This window comes from Equus quagga, chromosome 2 (genome assembly GCF_021613505.1).
Source record: "Equus quagga isolate Etosha38 chromosome 2, UCLA_HA_Equagga_1.0, whole genome shotgun sequence".
NCBI lineage: Eukaryota > Metazoa > Chordata > Mammalia > Perissodactyla > Equidae > Equus > Equus quagga.
In genome coordinates this window covers 137,112,563-137,128,266 of record NC_060268.1, presented here as the reverse complement: position 1 = coordinate 137,128,266, position 15,704 = coordinate 137,112,563, and the positions used below count along the sequence as shown (strand labels likewise).

General features: G+C 38.7%; 1 protein-coding gene across 1 annotated transcript in view; it reads left to right on the top strand.

Annotated features, from left to right (window-relative positions):
• The first annotated feature begins 497 nt into the window (after positions 1–497).
• UBE2D1 (ubiquitin conjugating enzyme E2 D1) overlaps positions 498–15,704 on the top strand; it is a 29,846-nt gene continuing 14,639 nt past the window's right edge. The window contains exon 1 of the mRNA XM_046654166.1: positions 498–741. Coding sequence (XP_046510122.1) covers positions 718–741 — 24 coding nt within the window. The 5' untranslated portion in view covers positions 498–717. The remainder of the gene's footprint in view (positions 742–15,704) is intronic.

The following is a 15,704-nucleotide window of genomic DNA, read 5'->3' as shown; positions in this document are numbered from 1 at the left end:
AGGATGGAGCTCAGAATTTGGAGTTCGAAGAAGAAGCAGACGAGCGGGATTAGCAGTTGGATAGAGGAGGCGCCTTTTGAAATAGGAAGTAAGGAGGTAAGGAGTCATAATAGGTCTGAGTCTGTCCACGTGTGAGAAATTGAGGCAATTCGTATATTTCAGAAGAGTAAAATCTGTAAAGGCAAAAATAACAAGAGCAGCTGTGGCACATACTAGAAATTCCTCTAAGTGCTTCACGAGCTAATCTGTTGTCCCCATTTTACAGACTGGGAACTCCAGGTTCAGTACTTTCATTAAAAACCAATCTGCAGAGACCAACTCCAGACCCTGGCAGCTCTAAGCGCAGGCAGCCGGGGCGAGGTCCGCGCCCGGGGGCCGGCGGCCGAGCAGAGGGTTGGAACTACACTTCCCAGCATGCCAGGCGGAGCGGGGCGGGGCGGGGAGGGCGCAGGCTCCTTCCCAGAAGCAAAAGCGGAAACAAAAGAGTCTCGCCGGCGTCCCCCCCTGCACACTCGCGCACACTCGCGCTCGGGCGCACACGGAACAGGCACCGGCTCCCGGAGCGAGCCAGCGAGCGGCGAGCCGGGGACCCACCGGGCTGAGCCAGCCGAGCAGCCAGCGAGCTGAGCCACTAGCCGCCGAGCCCGCGACGACCGCACGCCCCAGAGCCCGCAGCCGCCTCCCCCCGGCCGGTGTCCCCGCCGCCCGCCCTGACCCATGGCGCTGAAGCGGATTCAGAAAGTGAGTGCCGGGGCCAGGCCTGGGGCGGCGGGGCGAGCTTCGGCCCCCTGCCCACGCTGACCCGGGAGGAGGTCCCGAGAGACGCGCCAGGAGGACATGGGGTGGGAGGGTGGGCCGTGTGGGGACCAGGGCCAGAGATGCCGGCCGGGCCAGCGGGCACGGGACAGGTGAGGTGGGAGCAGGGGCAGGTCCCGGGGGGCTGGAGGTGCTGGGAGGCAGGGGGCCCGCTGCGCGCTCGCGCCGGAGCTGCGCCCGGAGCCGTCGGGTGGCGATCCTCCTCCGTCTCCAGACCTGCCCGAAATCTGTGCTTCACGGGTCACAGCTGGATTTTGCCCTACACCGGGCTAGTTTTGGCCCCTGTCATGCTGTGATTTCTCCACGCCGTGTCTTAAGCCATCTTCTTTTATGTTCTTGCTTCTCCGGGCTCCCGGGGAGGGCAGGGAAGGTGTGGTGGGCCTGCAGCCTTTCTCCTCGGAGCGGTCGGGTTTGTTCTTTCTCTCCTCTGCGGTTGGCTCTTGCTCAGATGCCCGAATGGGCTGGAGAAGCTCATTTGGGACCGAGAAGCCTCCTGCTCCTTCTATTTTGGTGCCTCTGCTGCTGCCACTTCAGGTCACATAGCTGTAGTGAAAACATAGTTGCTGATACACAACAAGATGACCTCCTGGCTGTGATTCATGGTGAGTCAAGCCAAACAGGTTTTTTTCCCCCTCGTAATAAACTTATATGTAAAGTTCGAGACAACAGAAACTGCCACAAATTAAAATGTTTGATGCTTTGACACATGGGTATAGAATGAGGAAGAAATGTATGCTGTATTCATTCAACAAATATTTATCCATCCCAAGTCCGTGTAAGGAGTTGTCTTCTCTTGCGTGATATTTATTGCTACTGTTTCAAATGTGAACATCTTACAGTATTGAGGTTGGGGCCTTTCGTTCTGTTCACTTTTATTTCTTGTTGGCTTTTGGTCTGTTCACTGACAGAAGTTTTAGGTTCTACAGTTTTACTTCACGTGGAGAACTTTAAGAATTTGTTTTTTAAGTGGGGAGTGTGTTCAGCAGGTTAAGCCAACAATGGGCAGCATGTTTTGGTAAATGATTTCAGAAGAAACCTATGCGTACCAAAAATTTTTAATCAGCTTTTTCCGGCGTGAATCAGTAGAGCAGTTATAGAGATGTATACATTGTATTCTCATCACCACTGGTGGTATCTTCTGGTACAGAGGACAGCAACTTTCAGACCCAGCCAATTTCTTTTTTTTTTATTTTTGGTTCAAAAATACTAAATCTGTGGGTCAGGGTTAACTTTCTTGCCCTTTAAGGGTTCTCTCACTATAAGATAGATAGCTAATAATCAGCATTTACTGGTTAATATGTTTTCTGATTTGAACACACTGCAACTTCACGTTCTTTTCATATGGATAATCCTAACGTTGAAGCCCTAGTCAGCATCTTTGCCGTGCCTTGGATGCTTATTAATGATGATGTAATACTGGCTCACACTTGAATTAAACACCACACATTTTCCAAGGAAGTTTTAAAATTCCATTTCCTTCTTTCCTAGTTGTGATAATTTATCACGAGACTTTGCACATACAATAGCTTTTAAATAATGTAGAATTTGTCCACAGTAAGTAGATATTCAAAGAAAATGAACACTTTGTAAATACCATACTGGGCAATTGTCAATCACCATGCTGAGCCAATGTATTTGGCTTATATTTATAATTATAATGTGGCATATGCCTAAACCATATTTTTAGTAGCTATTAGTTAATTATTAGTTTATAACAGAGTTGTCTGATTAAAAAAATCACCTGCATAGAATTTATGTCAGACTTGTAACAGATTGATATTTGGGAGAAGAAGTTGGGGATCCCATAACATGACATCTCTGTGTGTCAATCTTTGTCTTTCCTTTTCTGTTATCAGAAAAGTTGACCTGCAGAAATCTTCTTTCCGTTAATCCCAGGTTCAAACCATTCCCTCAAACTTTAGAGAGTATCATCTGTTTGATTCCCCACTTTTCCTCCTTCTTTACCCACCTCCTTGATTAGAAGCCAGTTCCAGGTAAGGTGTGCTATTTGCTATATGAGTAGTTACAAAGCCCTCTTTGAAATCATCAGTATACAAATTCTTATTTGAGTCTTGCATGCTCTAACAAAAGAAAATGCATATTAACTTTTGGCCTGCCTTTTTAAGTTTGTTAACACTGTCAGATACCTTCCAGGTCATTGGGTTGTGACTTTCCTGTACCTAAAGTGGCAGGCTTTAGAACTGTGTGGAACCTCAAAGAACTCTGCAGTAGAGGAGTGGGAACAGGGCAGAGCTTCTGGGGTAGTGTCTCAGAATCTCCTGTGGGACATTTTCAGACTGTCCCCATAGCTGTAAATGGAGAGATGTTGAATCTCTCACATGGCCTGAAGTGAAAAGAAGGTTGAGACCACTGGTGTTCTGGTCTACTCTCCTTGTTATTCAAAGTAGGAATGTGAGGCCTGGAGTGGAGGAGTGCTTTGTCCAAGTTAATCTCTTAAGAAGTGATTTGGCATATTTGAGAATGTTAAAAGTTCATGACTTCACGTTTCTTCATATAAAAAGATTAAAGATGTTTATGTATAATGTATATACAAGGCATGTGGATATCAATGCTTAAAATATATTTTTATATGAGAGTGTGCTAAATGATTTAATACTCAAATTTAGACATCCAGTGCCAGTTTTGCATTTCAGCTCATAAATTTACAGACCTGTGCCCTATTTTTAGATGCAGTGGAAGATGTTATCACAGTCACCTAAATCACTAAAGAAAGGGAAAAAGTTTGAAAAAAGTCTGAAGAAAGATGACTAAAACATGTCTGAAAAAAGAGGGCAGGTTTTTAGCTGAGCATTTACTATCTGCTAGAATTAATTTCTGAGTGGTTCTCTTATCAATACTATTTTCAGCTCTCAAACTTTTTTTGGAAATCAATTTTAAAATTGTGAATGTTATATCACAATACTGAATGTTTTGAAAACCAGAAGGAAAAAAAAGGGAAATCCTAATACAGTCATTGGCATCTTCTTAGTATATTTCCTTCTAGATTTTTTTTACTTGATAAGGAAATTGAAGTAATGATCATCGTACTAACATGATGTGATATGATAGGCTTGTTGCCTTTTTGGTCTATCTTTTGAAAAGTGAAACAAGAGTTTTGTTTTGCAAGTATAGCAACACAACTGTTCCTTAGTGTACAGTTCTGTCCCCAAAGTGGAATATATTTTTTAAATAATTTAGCCTAAAATGTATATATAAACATAGATTAAAATACAACTTTATAAGTGTTTTGAGCTGCTGAATGTTTTGATTTGTATCATTAAACAGTTTATGTCAGTCTGTAAAACCTTAGGATACTTAAAAACAGAAACAACCCAGCCCTCTGTGGATGGAGCATCAACTGGGAGAAGAAGATCTGGTTTCTATTCCTGGCTCTGTGACTTACTGGCTGGGTTCCCTGTCCATACAGTGATGCCACTGCTAAGTACAACCAGCATGTTCTAAGTGCTTGACATGTGTTAGTTGATTTCATCCTTGGTGGACCCATGAGGTAGACATGATTATTATCCCCATTTTACAGATGATGAAACTGAGGCACAGAGATGCTAAGTAACGTACTCAGAATCACACACCTAGTAAGTGGCAGTACTAGGATCCCAAACTAGGCAGTTGCCTCCAGTTTCTATGCTCTTAACCATTTCAGTATGTAGCTTCTCTTATCCAGATGGATGTAAATCCATTTACATCTTACATCTGTTGTACTTAAATTAAAGGACATAGAGAATTAAGTGAGTTTCTGGATGTAAGTGCTTTGCAAAGTGGAAATTCTATACAAATGTAAAGTGGTGTTATAGTTAAGACCTTGGCATATTTAATCATTTTCACTGATGCATCACTCTGTGTGTTAATTATGTGTTGTAAATCTCTGCTCTAAAGTAATGTACACCGGATCGTTTAACATGGTAAATGAATAATATAACTTTGTTCATCTTTGTTACATCACTTAAAATTTTTTTTCTCCAAAAGGATTTAGAAAACTTGATTGTAATTCATAAATATTTTGTCAAGAGTATCATTTCATTATGGAGTTTTCATTTGCAAAAACTGTTTATGAATTGAATAGATGTTTAGTTCCTATAGTGACTTTGAATAGTAGTCAGCTGTTCATATTGCACAGATATGTTAGAAAGACTTTCGGATTACAAGGTTAAATCTAAGACTCCAGGTTCTTTCAATAAAGAAGGATATAACTTTTAAAAAATAAAAAGAGCAACATAGTATTTATGCTTCTTGGTAGATAAATGGTTTACTTTGAAATGAAAGGAAGACAGTGTTTTTTTTCTAAAAAGCCACCATGTGAATTTTTCTGCTTTTAAATCTGTAATTAAGCTCAGTCTTCCTTCTGCTCCCAGTATCATGTATTTTTCTTTCTTCATCACAACAAAGGCATAAAAAGACAAGATAACCTATTATAGTTAAAAAGTTCGAAGGTTCCTTCTCTGTGGAAATAAATGGCATAGATCTAAATAAGGCTGTTTATGCCTATTTTAGGAAGCCAGGCATATATATAAACCAAACCTAGCAAGATGTGGGATTGTCTCCAGTAAAGCAGAGTAACATCCTTACTTGCTTTAGTTGCCTGAAATATACATAGAAAATGTATTTAATGTGCTGCTAATCAAAATGATAAGCCTAATACTTTTCATCAAACTGAATTACAAGTTGTCTACAGTGTGTTAGCTCCCCTCCCCTACCATTTTTTAACAGTGGACGAAATAATACTACATTTAATTAAAAACAGCTATTGAGGGCTGGCCCCTTGGCCCAGTGGTTAGGTTCATGCACTCCGCTTTGGCAGCCCAGGGTTTTGCCACTTCCGATCCAGGGTGCAGACATGGCACTGCTCATTGGGCCATGCTGAGGCGGCATCCCACATGCCACAACTGGAAGGACCCACAACTAAAAATACACAACTGTGTACTGGGGGGCTTTGGGGAGAAAAAGGAAAAATAAAATCTTTAAAAAAAAAAAAGTCTATTGAGATAACTTGTGCTGTCTCTTCTTACCCTTGTGAAATGCTGGAATAAAAGATAGTAGAATATAATAACCCAGATTTGCAGGGTTTGGGGATTGGAACCTCAGGCTGCCTCAGAACATCTGTCTGAAGGCAAAACAGGTTCTATTTCTGGCCTGTCTTGCTCTAGATGTCCTCTAAGAAGCTGAGGTTTTTCTGTATTTAATTTGGTTCTGGGATGTATCTGCGAAGGTTCCATTATACACATTAGACAGCAGTAAGAGGCACCTGTGTTGCAGAAGTTGTCCTTAGTGTGGGGAGGAAGCTGCTATCCTGAAGCACGCAGTCTGGTGCTGTTCATCTTATCACCATCACGCTCTGCAGCTTCCTGTGTTGCGTCTTTCTGGATGTTTCCTCCACTGCTCTCTATTCGTATTATCCTGTGTGTGGCTGTCCTCCTTCAGTGACACCACATTGCTTATTAGATTCCTAGACTCCTTTCAGATTTCGGAAAGCCTTTCCAACTTTTCTAGGTGAGGTGGTTATTGCTTCTTTCACCTTTAACTTTCTTAGTAGTGAAAATAATCTGATGGTTCTCACTCCAGGCAGCCACCCTCCTTATGTGAGCAGAGTGTGGATTGCTCTAGAGGGAATCAAGCAGACCCAGTGAATGGCCTGGGCTCATTGTTCTTCTCTAAGCCAGTAAAGCTCTGGCCTGTGTTTTTGCTTCCCCACAATGTTTATGTGTTGTATTTTCGTTTTCATTTAGTTGAACCTATTTTCTGATTTCCCTCTTGATTTCTTCTTGAGTTATTCTTTGTCCTTTGAGTTATTTAGAAGTATATTATTTATTTTCCAAATATTTGGGATTTAACAGATAACTTTCTGTTAGGGATTTCTAATTTAATTCCATTGTGATCAGAGAACATGTGTTATTTTTTTGACTCCTTTTAAATTTTTGAGACTGTTTTATGGCCCAGAATATGGGCTGTATTTTTTTTTTTTAAAGATTTTATTTTATTTTTTTTTTTCCTTTTTCTCCCCAAAGCCCCCCGGTACATAGTTGTATATTCTTCGTTGTGGGTCCTTCTAGTTGTGGCATGTGGGACGCTGCCTCAGCGTGGTTTGATGAGCGGTGTCATGTCTGCGCCCAGGATTCGAACCAACGAAACACTGGGCCGCCTGCAGCGGAGCGCGCGAACTTAACCACTCAGCCACGGGGCCAGCCCCTGGGCTGTATTTTTTACTTGCACAATAATACCACCCTTCAGGTACTCAACATAGCTTTTGTGTGAACAGTGTTTCATGATTTCTAGACTTCACTTTGCCGGTTTCTGGTGAGTGTCTGTTGAGCCTAGGTTATTTCTGTGGAATGAGTGCCCAACTAAGGTTTTCACCTTCCCAGTGTCTTCTTGCACTTTTACTAGCTTCCAGAACAGGGGTGACAAAATTAGTTTAGTGGATCACAAATAGCATTTTTTAAAATGGAATAGAAAATATTGGTGCTTTGGGTGTTGTTTCATGAAACTTTTTGTTTAGGTTACGTCTGTGTGTTCATGTGCGTGTGTGTACTAGGTTGTGTTAGGTATAATGTTTTGCTTATTATGCATTGCTGTAAGGAAAGTTTAAAATCACTGTTCCATAGCATAAGGTCCTTAGGTAAAATCAGTAAGGTGAAAAATACAAGCCATATGTTCATACATATACATATATGTGTGTATGTGTATACCGAGAGCAGACATACATACACACATACACATATATAGCTACACATACATATAATGTAAAATGTTCTAGCCTTGGAAACATTTCTATTTGATACAAACTGTCAATGCTGATTGTTTTCTACTACAAGTAGCAGCATTTTCTACTACGAGTAGCAGCATTTTGTAGTCAGTGATGTACAGCTACAGTATTCAGATACTAAGAGAGATTAATTTATTATGCAAATACTTATTAAGTGCCTACTATATGCCAGTTGTTAGGGATAGAACTGTAAGGAATGATACTTAATAATAAATATTTGGTAAATACTGGTATGCTTGTGTTTTAAATAGGTTTTAAGAAATAGGCTGCTAGGTTTTTTTCTTTTGTCTTTTTTTTTCCTCCTCCCCCCCTTCCCTAGCACCATCTTTCTTGGTTACTCTGAAGTAAATAGTACCTTTTGATAACGTAGCATTCAAAATGCTCTATGTTGCATGTTCTATTATGTGTCAAAATGCTATTATGTATTTTGAAAAGTTGTATGTAATTTTCTATCCTGTTTTTCTTGCCTCTCAGAATGTCTTTGAACATGAACACTCTCCTCAAAGCTCATGAAGTAGGATTCATTCTCAACTTTTTGTAAGATATAAGGCTCCTGGGAAAAATAAAAAGAATTTCTTTTCATTCCTTCACTTGTCACACTTTTGTTTCTCTTGAGCATGGCTGCAAATGTGCAAATGGCCTTAATTCAGTACTGGAGCATTTTTGGGTCCAATGTTGATTGAGAATAATGTGCTCTAGTTTTTACAGCCTTGAGGTGAGTATTGTTTGGGGGTGGGAAGAGTGCTGGAGTGAAAGTCGGATAGTCTGAGCCTTTGTTGTACCTTTGGCTTTGCGACCTTGGCCAAGAAACTCAGTCTTTTATTTTTTTTATCTAGAGATTTAATCGGTTGAACTAGATAATTTCTATGATCCTTTATGATTGATAATTTTAGGCACACCTAAATGATGTTATTAGTGTGTTCAGCAAACAGCAGAAATGGTCATAGAAATAGATGTTGAGCAGTGGCACTGTGCTCTGCTGCTGTGTGAAACTAGAGTTAAAATTCTGTTTGCTTTGAATTGTCAGAATTGACATAAATGTTAGCATCTTAATGTATAATATAAGATTAGTGAGTCTCTTAAGGTGTATTACTCTTTGATTAAAGAGCAACTGTTTGTGATGCAAATAAGGTATATTTCTGTTTTTGTACTGGTTAGCATAACATGCTTTTCTAATTCCATTTAGCTTCCATCTGTTTCACAGGTGTCTTTTGTACTTTGAAGATGGTTTTATTCACATATTTAGACAATTGCCTTACATGTAGTCGATTCTTTTAGATTTAAGTTAATGCATTTATGGAGCACCTTCTGTATATAAGGCATGTACGAAATGCAATAGGAGATATATAGAAAAGTAAGGTATAACCAGCGTTATCTAAGAAACTTAAAACTAGTAAGGATGAGAAAAGTACCATAACGATCGGATAGATTTAGCAAAGTGCCATAAGGAAAATAGAACATATTTGAGCAGAAGGTCAGAGGTGGGAGAGGCCAAATTTATTTGGGGAAAGTCAGGAAAAATTCTGTGGAGAAGATGGAATTTGATATAGGTTTGGAAGAATGAGCAGGGTTTTTAAAGACAAGCCAGGTTCATAGAGGAAGCGACAGAAATGAAGGCACTAGAAAGTATGTGGCTTATTTGGGAAGGAACAGATAATCCTGCTTTTGGGAATCGTTCAGGGAATAGTAGACCATAAAAATTCACACTGTGGAGGGCCTTGAAGACCCATGCTGAGAAGTGTGTATTTAATGCAGAAGTTTGGGGAAGCCATCGAAGTAAGGAAGTAACATTCTTAATCCTAGTGCTAGGTGTGTATTCTATGCCCTCATAGAACACAAGATTCTTGACCACTTGTAGTTATAAATATGATCAATGTCATGAAAAGGAAAGGATAGAGTACTCTGGGAATATAGCAAGGATCCTTTGAAGGGTTCAAGGAAGACTTCCTTAAGGAAATGGTGTTTAAGATGAGGCATGAATGTAAAAGTAAAGTGGGTAAAGTGAATGAGTGAGAGTGTGTATGTGTGTGTGTGTGGTTGGGGGAGGTGATTAGGAGTCTTCTGTCTAAAAGGAAATAATGTTCGAAACTAGAAGCAAGATAGCATTTTGGGGAATTGAAAATCATTATGACTGTTGCAGAAAGCATTGGGGGAAAGTGGTTGCAGATATGAGGAGTCAGGTCCTGGAAGGTCTGGTAAGCCATTTTAAGAATTTATAAATCTTATATTAAGGCTAATGAAAAACATTGAAAAGGTTTGATATAGAACTTTAAGAAGATGATTTTGACAGCAGTGTGTCAGTAAAGAAATAGAAGGACAACCAGGTCAGTTAAGAGATCGTTGCACTTGTTCAAGTGAGATCTTGGGAGGGTCTGAGCTAAGTTAGTAGCAGAGGACATTTGGCAAGAGGAATATGTGAGAAAAATTTGTATTTGTACCACCCAACCTTTTTGGGTTGGTCTGACCCACCAATGCCTACGCCTCTATGGCCCTTCAAGTCAGGTCTCAAAGGCTCAGTAGTCTAGGCAATCTCTTCAGTCTCCTCCTCCTGCTACCCAGTCTGTTCCAGTTCTTTGATAGTGTCTCCCTAGTTCAAACCTTTGGTTTCTTATCCTGAAATGTCTCTGCTCTAGCTTTTCTCACTCTTCTGCACTTTGGACCTCTGGTTTTCTATATGATGGGCCTACTTCTGGGATGCTTTCAGTGGCAGGGATCTGGACTGAAGGAGAATCTAAACAACTTGGTACTGATTAATGTGAGGGAGTGGGGGGTGGGGTGGGATATGAAGGGAAGAAGGAATCAGATGGTGATTCCAAGGTTTAGATTTTGGGTTACTGGAATAAGTTCATTTTTACCATAATACTACATAAAGTAGGCTTAAATACCATTTTTACTGGGAGTACCTTGGATTTGTATGAGATGTAATTTTATTTATGTAATTCCTATGATGGAAATATTATATTAAAAAGGGAGGTAATGGAAAGTCTTCTTTTAAAAGGTAGCAATGTTTTAAACCAGAGGCAAGATAGTATCTTGGGAAATTGAAAGTCATTATGGCTGCTGTAGGATCACTGGGGGAAAGTGGTTGCAGATCTGAGGCATTAGGTAGATAATGTCCCTAATCCTGACCGCAAATGCTTATTCTAAATTGTACTCTTTTTGTTCCAATTCAGTAAATACTGCTTTGATGCGGCAAAGTCAATAGCATCATTGCTTTCTTCTTCTTCTTCCTTTTGTGTGAAAATTACTATTATTTTTATTAGCCTTTGCCGGAGAAACCTGATCCAGAGACAGAAAAGCAGCCAGGACCAGTTTGTTGAAGGGAGTTTGGTTCTTATAACTTAATTAATTGAATGTCATCAGCATTTTGAAGTCTTCAGGAAGAATCTATGTGGTTTAAAATAAAGACGTTCTTTAATTCAAAGGCTTGAACAAGTTCTCTATTCAGAGACATTTCTGACAATTGTTTGACATCTCTCTGTTGAAATAGCTGTAGTCAACTGGATAAGGAGATCAGAGCCTGAACTGTAAGCCCATGAAATGTTTATTTACAGACAAACCAAATATAGCTCATATATCCCTTTAGAGACGACATCAAAAACGCAATCCAGTAAGAATCACTGTCTTGTTTTAGGAGTTTTGAGATAAAGATGGCTGTGTCACATTAATTAATTGCCTGTTGAGCCGGGATTTTTGAAATAATGCTTTCACATGCTTTGGATTCAGTAATTTGGATTTTGAACTGTAAATCAGTCCCTATGCACGAGCTGTTTAATGTTCTTTACACACACCCAGTGGGGTATATAGTATATCTATTATGGAGATTTAGACCTTCTGAATATTGAGGCTAGAGAACAACAAAGCATTTTCAGTCTGGTCAGCATAATTTTTTAGAGAATATTTACTGCATGGTGTCATATTAAGTCTGATGGTAAATAAGGCAGCTCTGACTTGTTAGCTTTCATTCTCCACTGTTCAGATTGGACTGTTACCCTTCTGGGAGCTGAGAGATTAATGCAGGCCTCTCTTCTCTTACATTCCCTTCTTTGTTTCCTTTTATTTGTTTACTCTCTTTGAATTAGGCTGCCTCATCTACTTTTAGATTTTAAGTCCCCTAGAGGCAGGGACTGTGTCTAGGTTGGTTTTATGGAGAACACTCAGCGTATTGTGGGGGTGTTATAAACATACCATCTGTGCCAATTTAAAATTCAGTTCAGACCTCTCAGTACTTTTCTTTGTGTCTGGTTGGTTATGGAAATCTGAACTAGAATAGAGGTGCTTAGGTACACATCCATTAGGTACACATTTTTGTGGACTCCTACTGCTTTTATATCCAGTCATAATATAGGGACAATATCTTGTAATCTGCCTTTTATTACTATATCTTATATTTTTATTTTTATTATATATCTTATATTTTTATTTTGAAATTTAGATACCCTAATTAGTTTTTATTTGAATGTTAATCACATCAGAATAGAAAAATGCTTCATTGGCACAGACTGCCTAAGTCTAGGGCATACTTTCACCAGTTTGATGGTATTTATTGCTTGATCTGTGTTTAGGTATAAGGTTGTTTATTTTAAGCTTACTTTGTCTCAAAGAAGAAGAAAATTGGATCAGCTATGTATTTCAATTTTTGATTTGAAGTCACTGGAAATTGAAAGATATACACACACACACAATATATATGTATACACATGGTGTTTACTATAATGAGTTCTTTTTATATATGGATTTATAACTAGTCTTATTATTTGACAGCTATCTTTTGCATTATATGATTTCTCTACATTTCTGTTGGGTATATACCGGGCAGTAGGGTTGCTGGGTCGTTCAGTATTCCTGTGTTCACCTTTAGCGGTTACTGGTCAGTCTTTTTGTTTTCCACCAGCGGAGTAGGAGAGTTCCAGTTGCTTCACATCTTTGTCAACACTTGTGCTTTCTTCTGGCTTTTTCATTTTAACCATTCTGTTGGGCGTGTAGTGGCATCGCTTTTTGGGTTTAAGTTGCACTTGCCTGATGACTAATGAAGCTGAAGCCCTTCCCATGTGTGTATTCGCTATTTGGATAGCCTCTCGTCTAGTACCTTTTCAAGTCTGCCTTTTGAAAATTGATCTGGAGGAGTATTTCTTACATATTCTGGATGTGAGTCTTTTGGCAGATATATGTATTACAAGTATCTTCTCCTATTTGATGGCTTGCCTTTCACACTTTTAATGTGGCTTTTGATCAACAGATGTTCTTGATTTTAATCGAGTCCACATTTTCCGTTTTTTCCTCTTATGGTTAGTGCTCTTTGTGTCCTGTTTAAAAAATCTCTGCCTCCCCCAAGTGTCATGAAGACATTTTATGTTTTCTTTTAAGAGTGTTATTATTTTGCCTTTCACATTTAAACTATGATCGATTTAGCATTGATTTTTGTGTGTGGTTCAAAATGGGAGAAGTCAAGTTTTATTTTTTTTCCATATGGATACCTACTTAACATCATCTATTGAAGAAATTTTTCCTTTCTCTACTAGAATGTTGCTGTCTTTACTTTTAATTTTTAAATTCCAAGTTTGCCATTGTTTGCTTTCCAATTTCAGCATATTGGTGGAAGAAAGTTAAAATAAGTGCTCATGGTTCCACTCAGATATCAAACACCATCACTTTTGCTTCTACATCAGAAGTGTTATTTGTTTATCCAAAACAGCAATAATATCCTGAGTTTCAAGGATATGTTGTCCATTTCTTTTGCATGCAGCTTTCTGTAATGAAGCTTTGTAGAGCCTCAGGTGCGTACCGCTCACATTGAAGTCTGTGTGAATTGCACCCCTGGAGTTGGTGTGCCTGGAATGCATCACAAAATGCAGCAGCTGAATGCTATTTGTAATTACTGGCAAATAAAAATAAATTATTAACTTTTTTGTGCTCCAGAAGCCCACCTTTTAATAAATAAGGTTTATTTATATTTAAGTACAGTATTGTAGTGTGCCACAAGTTTAAAGAGGTGGAGTAGGAAGTAAACTCTGAGGCAGTCCATGTGGCTTTTCAGAATTTATTAGATCTTATAACCTTACTTTTTAAGGTTTCACATTTCAGTGTTTATTTTTGATTTAGAAGGTAGTTTGTGTCAATCAAGATATTTTATATGAGTTCCTTACTAGATCACACTTCTGGCCTAGGAGAAACTTTCTTTCTAGGACTCCCTGGAGTGTTCTAAACTTTGACTAACACATTCAGAAGGTGACCCTTGAGACTTAGAGCTACTCTTATGTGTACTTTCTTGGAGTTTCAGCCACTTTTAAGTTTCTAAGAATCCAGAGGACCTTTTTCTATACCTTTTAAACAACATCTTGCGAAGTTATTTTTTTTCCACAAATCAGTTCTCCTTGAATGTCATGCCCTAATTTAATCATCAGCAAATGTGCCTGACCAGTGACTTGTGAGGATTTTTATTAGCATCATAATCTGACACCATTAAAGTAAATCTTTAAAATGTTGGGAGAGTAGAGTTGGAATGAGAATATAAAATCAGAGTCATGAGCCCTGTTAGAAAAGATGTGGAAGTGCTTAATGAACTTCTGCTATAATTAGTCCAGCTGGTTAAATTGAGCATGGAACAAATAAAAAAAAAACACCTCTGTCCATGCCGCAAACTGCAACTCTGTCTATGGGCAGCTCTATCACCAAACATTGCCAGTGGTTGGAAGATGACTTATTTCGAGACTGGGTCAGCTCAGCACAAAGCCCTGACTCCTCTTGGAAAAGCAACCGAAAGCTATATCCTGAAAGTAGGTCAGCAGCATCCTAAGTAAACAATAAGGATGGAATATTTAGAGTCTTGAGGTCTTCTAAACCAGGAAAACCAAAACAAAAATTTCTAACAAGAATTTTGTGTGGCCTTGGACACAGCTAGAATATCATACATTCTGTAAATTGAAAATAGTTGTGGCAGTGGCATGTGCTTTTAATGCCTTAATGATTAATATTCTTTTGAGATTCATTTTTAGGTGTTGTTATATGTTGTTTAAAAGGCCACTGCAGTGTTTTTAAGTGACCTGCACTATTTTCTCTGAACATCTGTTATTATGATATTCTTTTTATTGTATGTAATCTACATATCTACATAAGGGAGTCATTGATTCTGATTCTGTTGCCAAATCTAATCATTTGTGTTACTAAAAGATAATAGTATTTGAGATGTTTATGTTCTGCTGACACGTTATTCCTTAAATTTTATTGCTTCACTCAAATAATATCAAACACTTAATATGAAAGGTATTGTGCAAGTGTTGTGAAGGAATCCGTGAATAAAATGCATAAAGCCCTGGTTTTAAAAAATACATTCAGGTAGAAGAGGAAAGGGAGGGAGGAAATTAATATTTATTAAGCATCTGTTATATATACCAGCTATTAACCCAGGTACTTTACTTATGTGTTTTCATTTAATTCTCCATATAGGCCTTCAGTGTTACTAGTGATATCCCTAAATGAAGAACTTCAGACTCAAAGAGGTTAAGTAAGTTGCCCAGGGTCACACAGCTGGTAAGGGTCAGTAGCAAGGCCAGATTTGATCCAGGTCTGACTCCAAAACTCATGTTTTTTTAAAGTGGCCATTAAAAAGACAGCCACTGTTAAGAAGAATGGGTAAAATTTGAGCATGGGGAGATAAAAGGAAGGTTATTTTAGGAGAAGGAAAATTAGGAAGGCCAGAAAATTTATCCATATACAGGGAATATCAGAGTAGTGAGGCTAGACCCATGATTCTCAAATTTGTTGGTCTCAGGATTGCTTTTTTTAAAATATTGAGGGCCCCAAAGAACTTTTGTTTATGTGGGTTTTATCTATTAATATTTACCATTTGAGAAACTAAAACGGGAAATTAAAAATTTAGTAAGTAATTCAAATTTAATAATTTTGAAATAACAATAATCCCATTGCATATTCACATAAATAACATTTTTTTGACATAACATTTTATTGGTTTCACGTGTGTATATGCTATTTTTTTCTATTTTATTTTTTATTGAGATTATGATAGTTTACAGCCTTGTGAAATTTCAATTGTATGTTATTAGTGTCAGTCATATTGTAGGTGCACCACTTCACCCTTTGTGCTCACCCT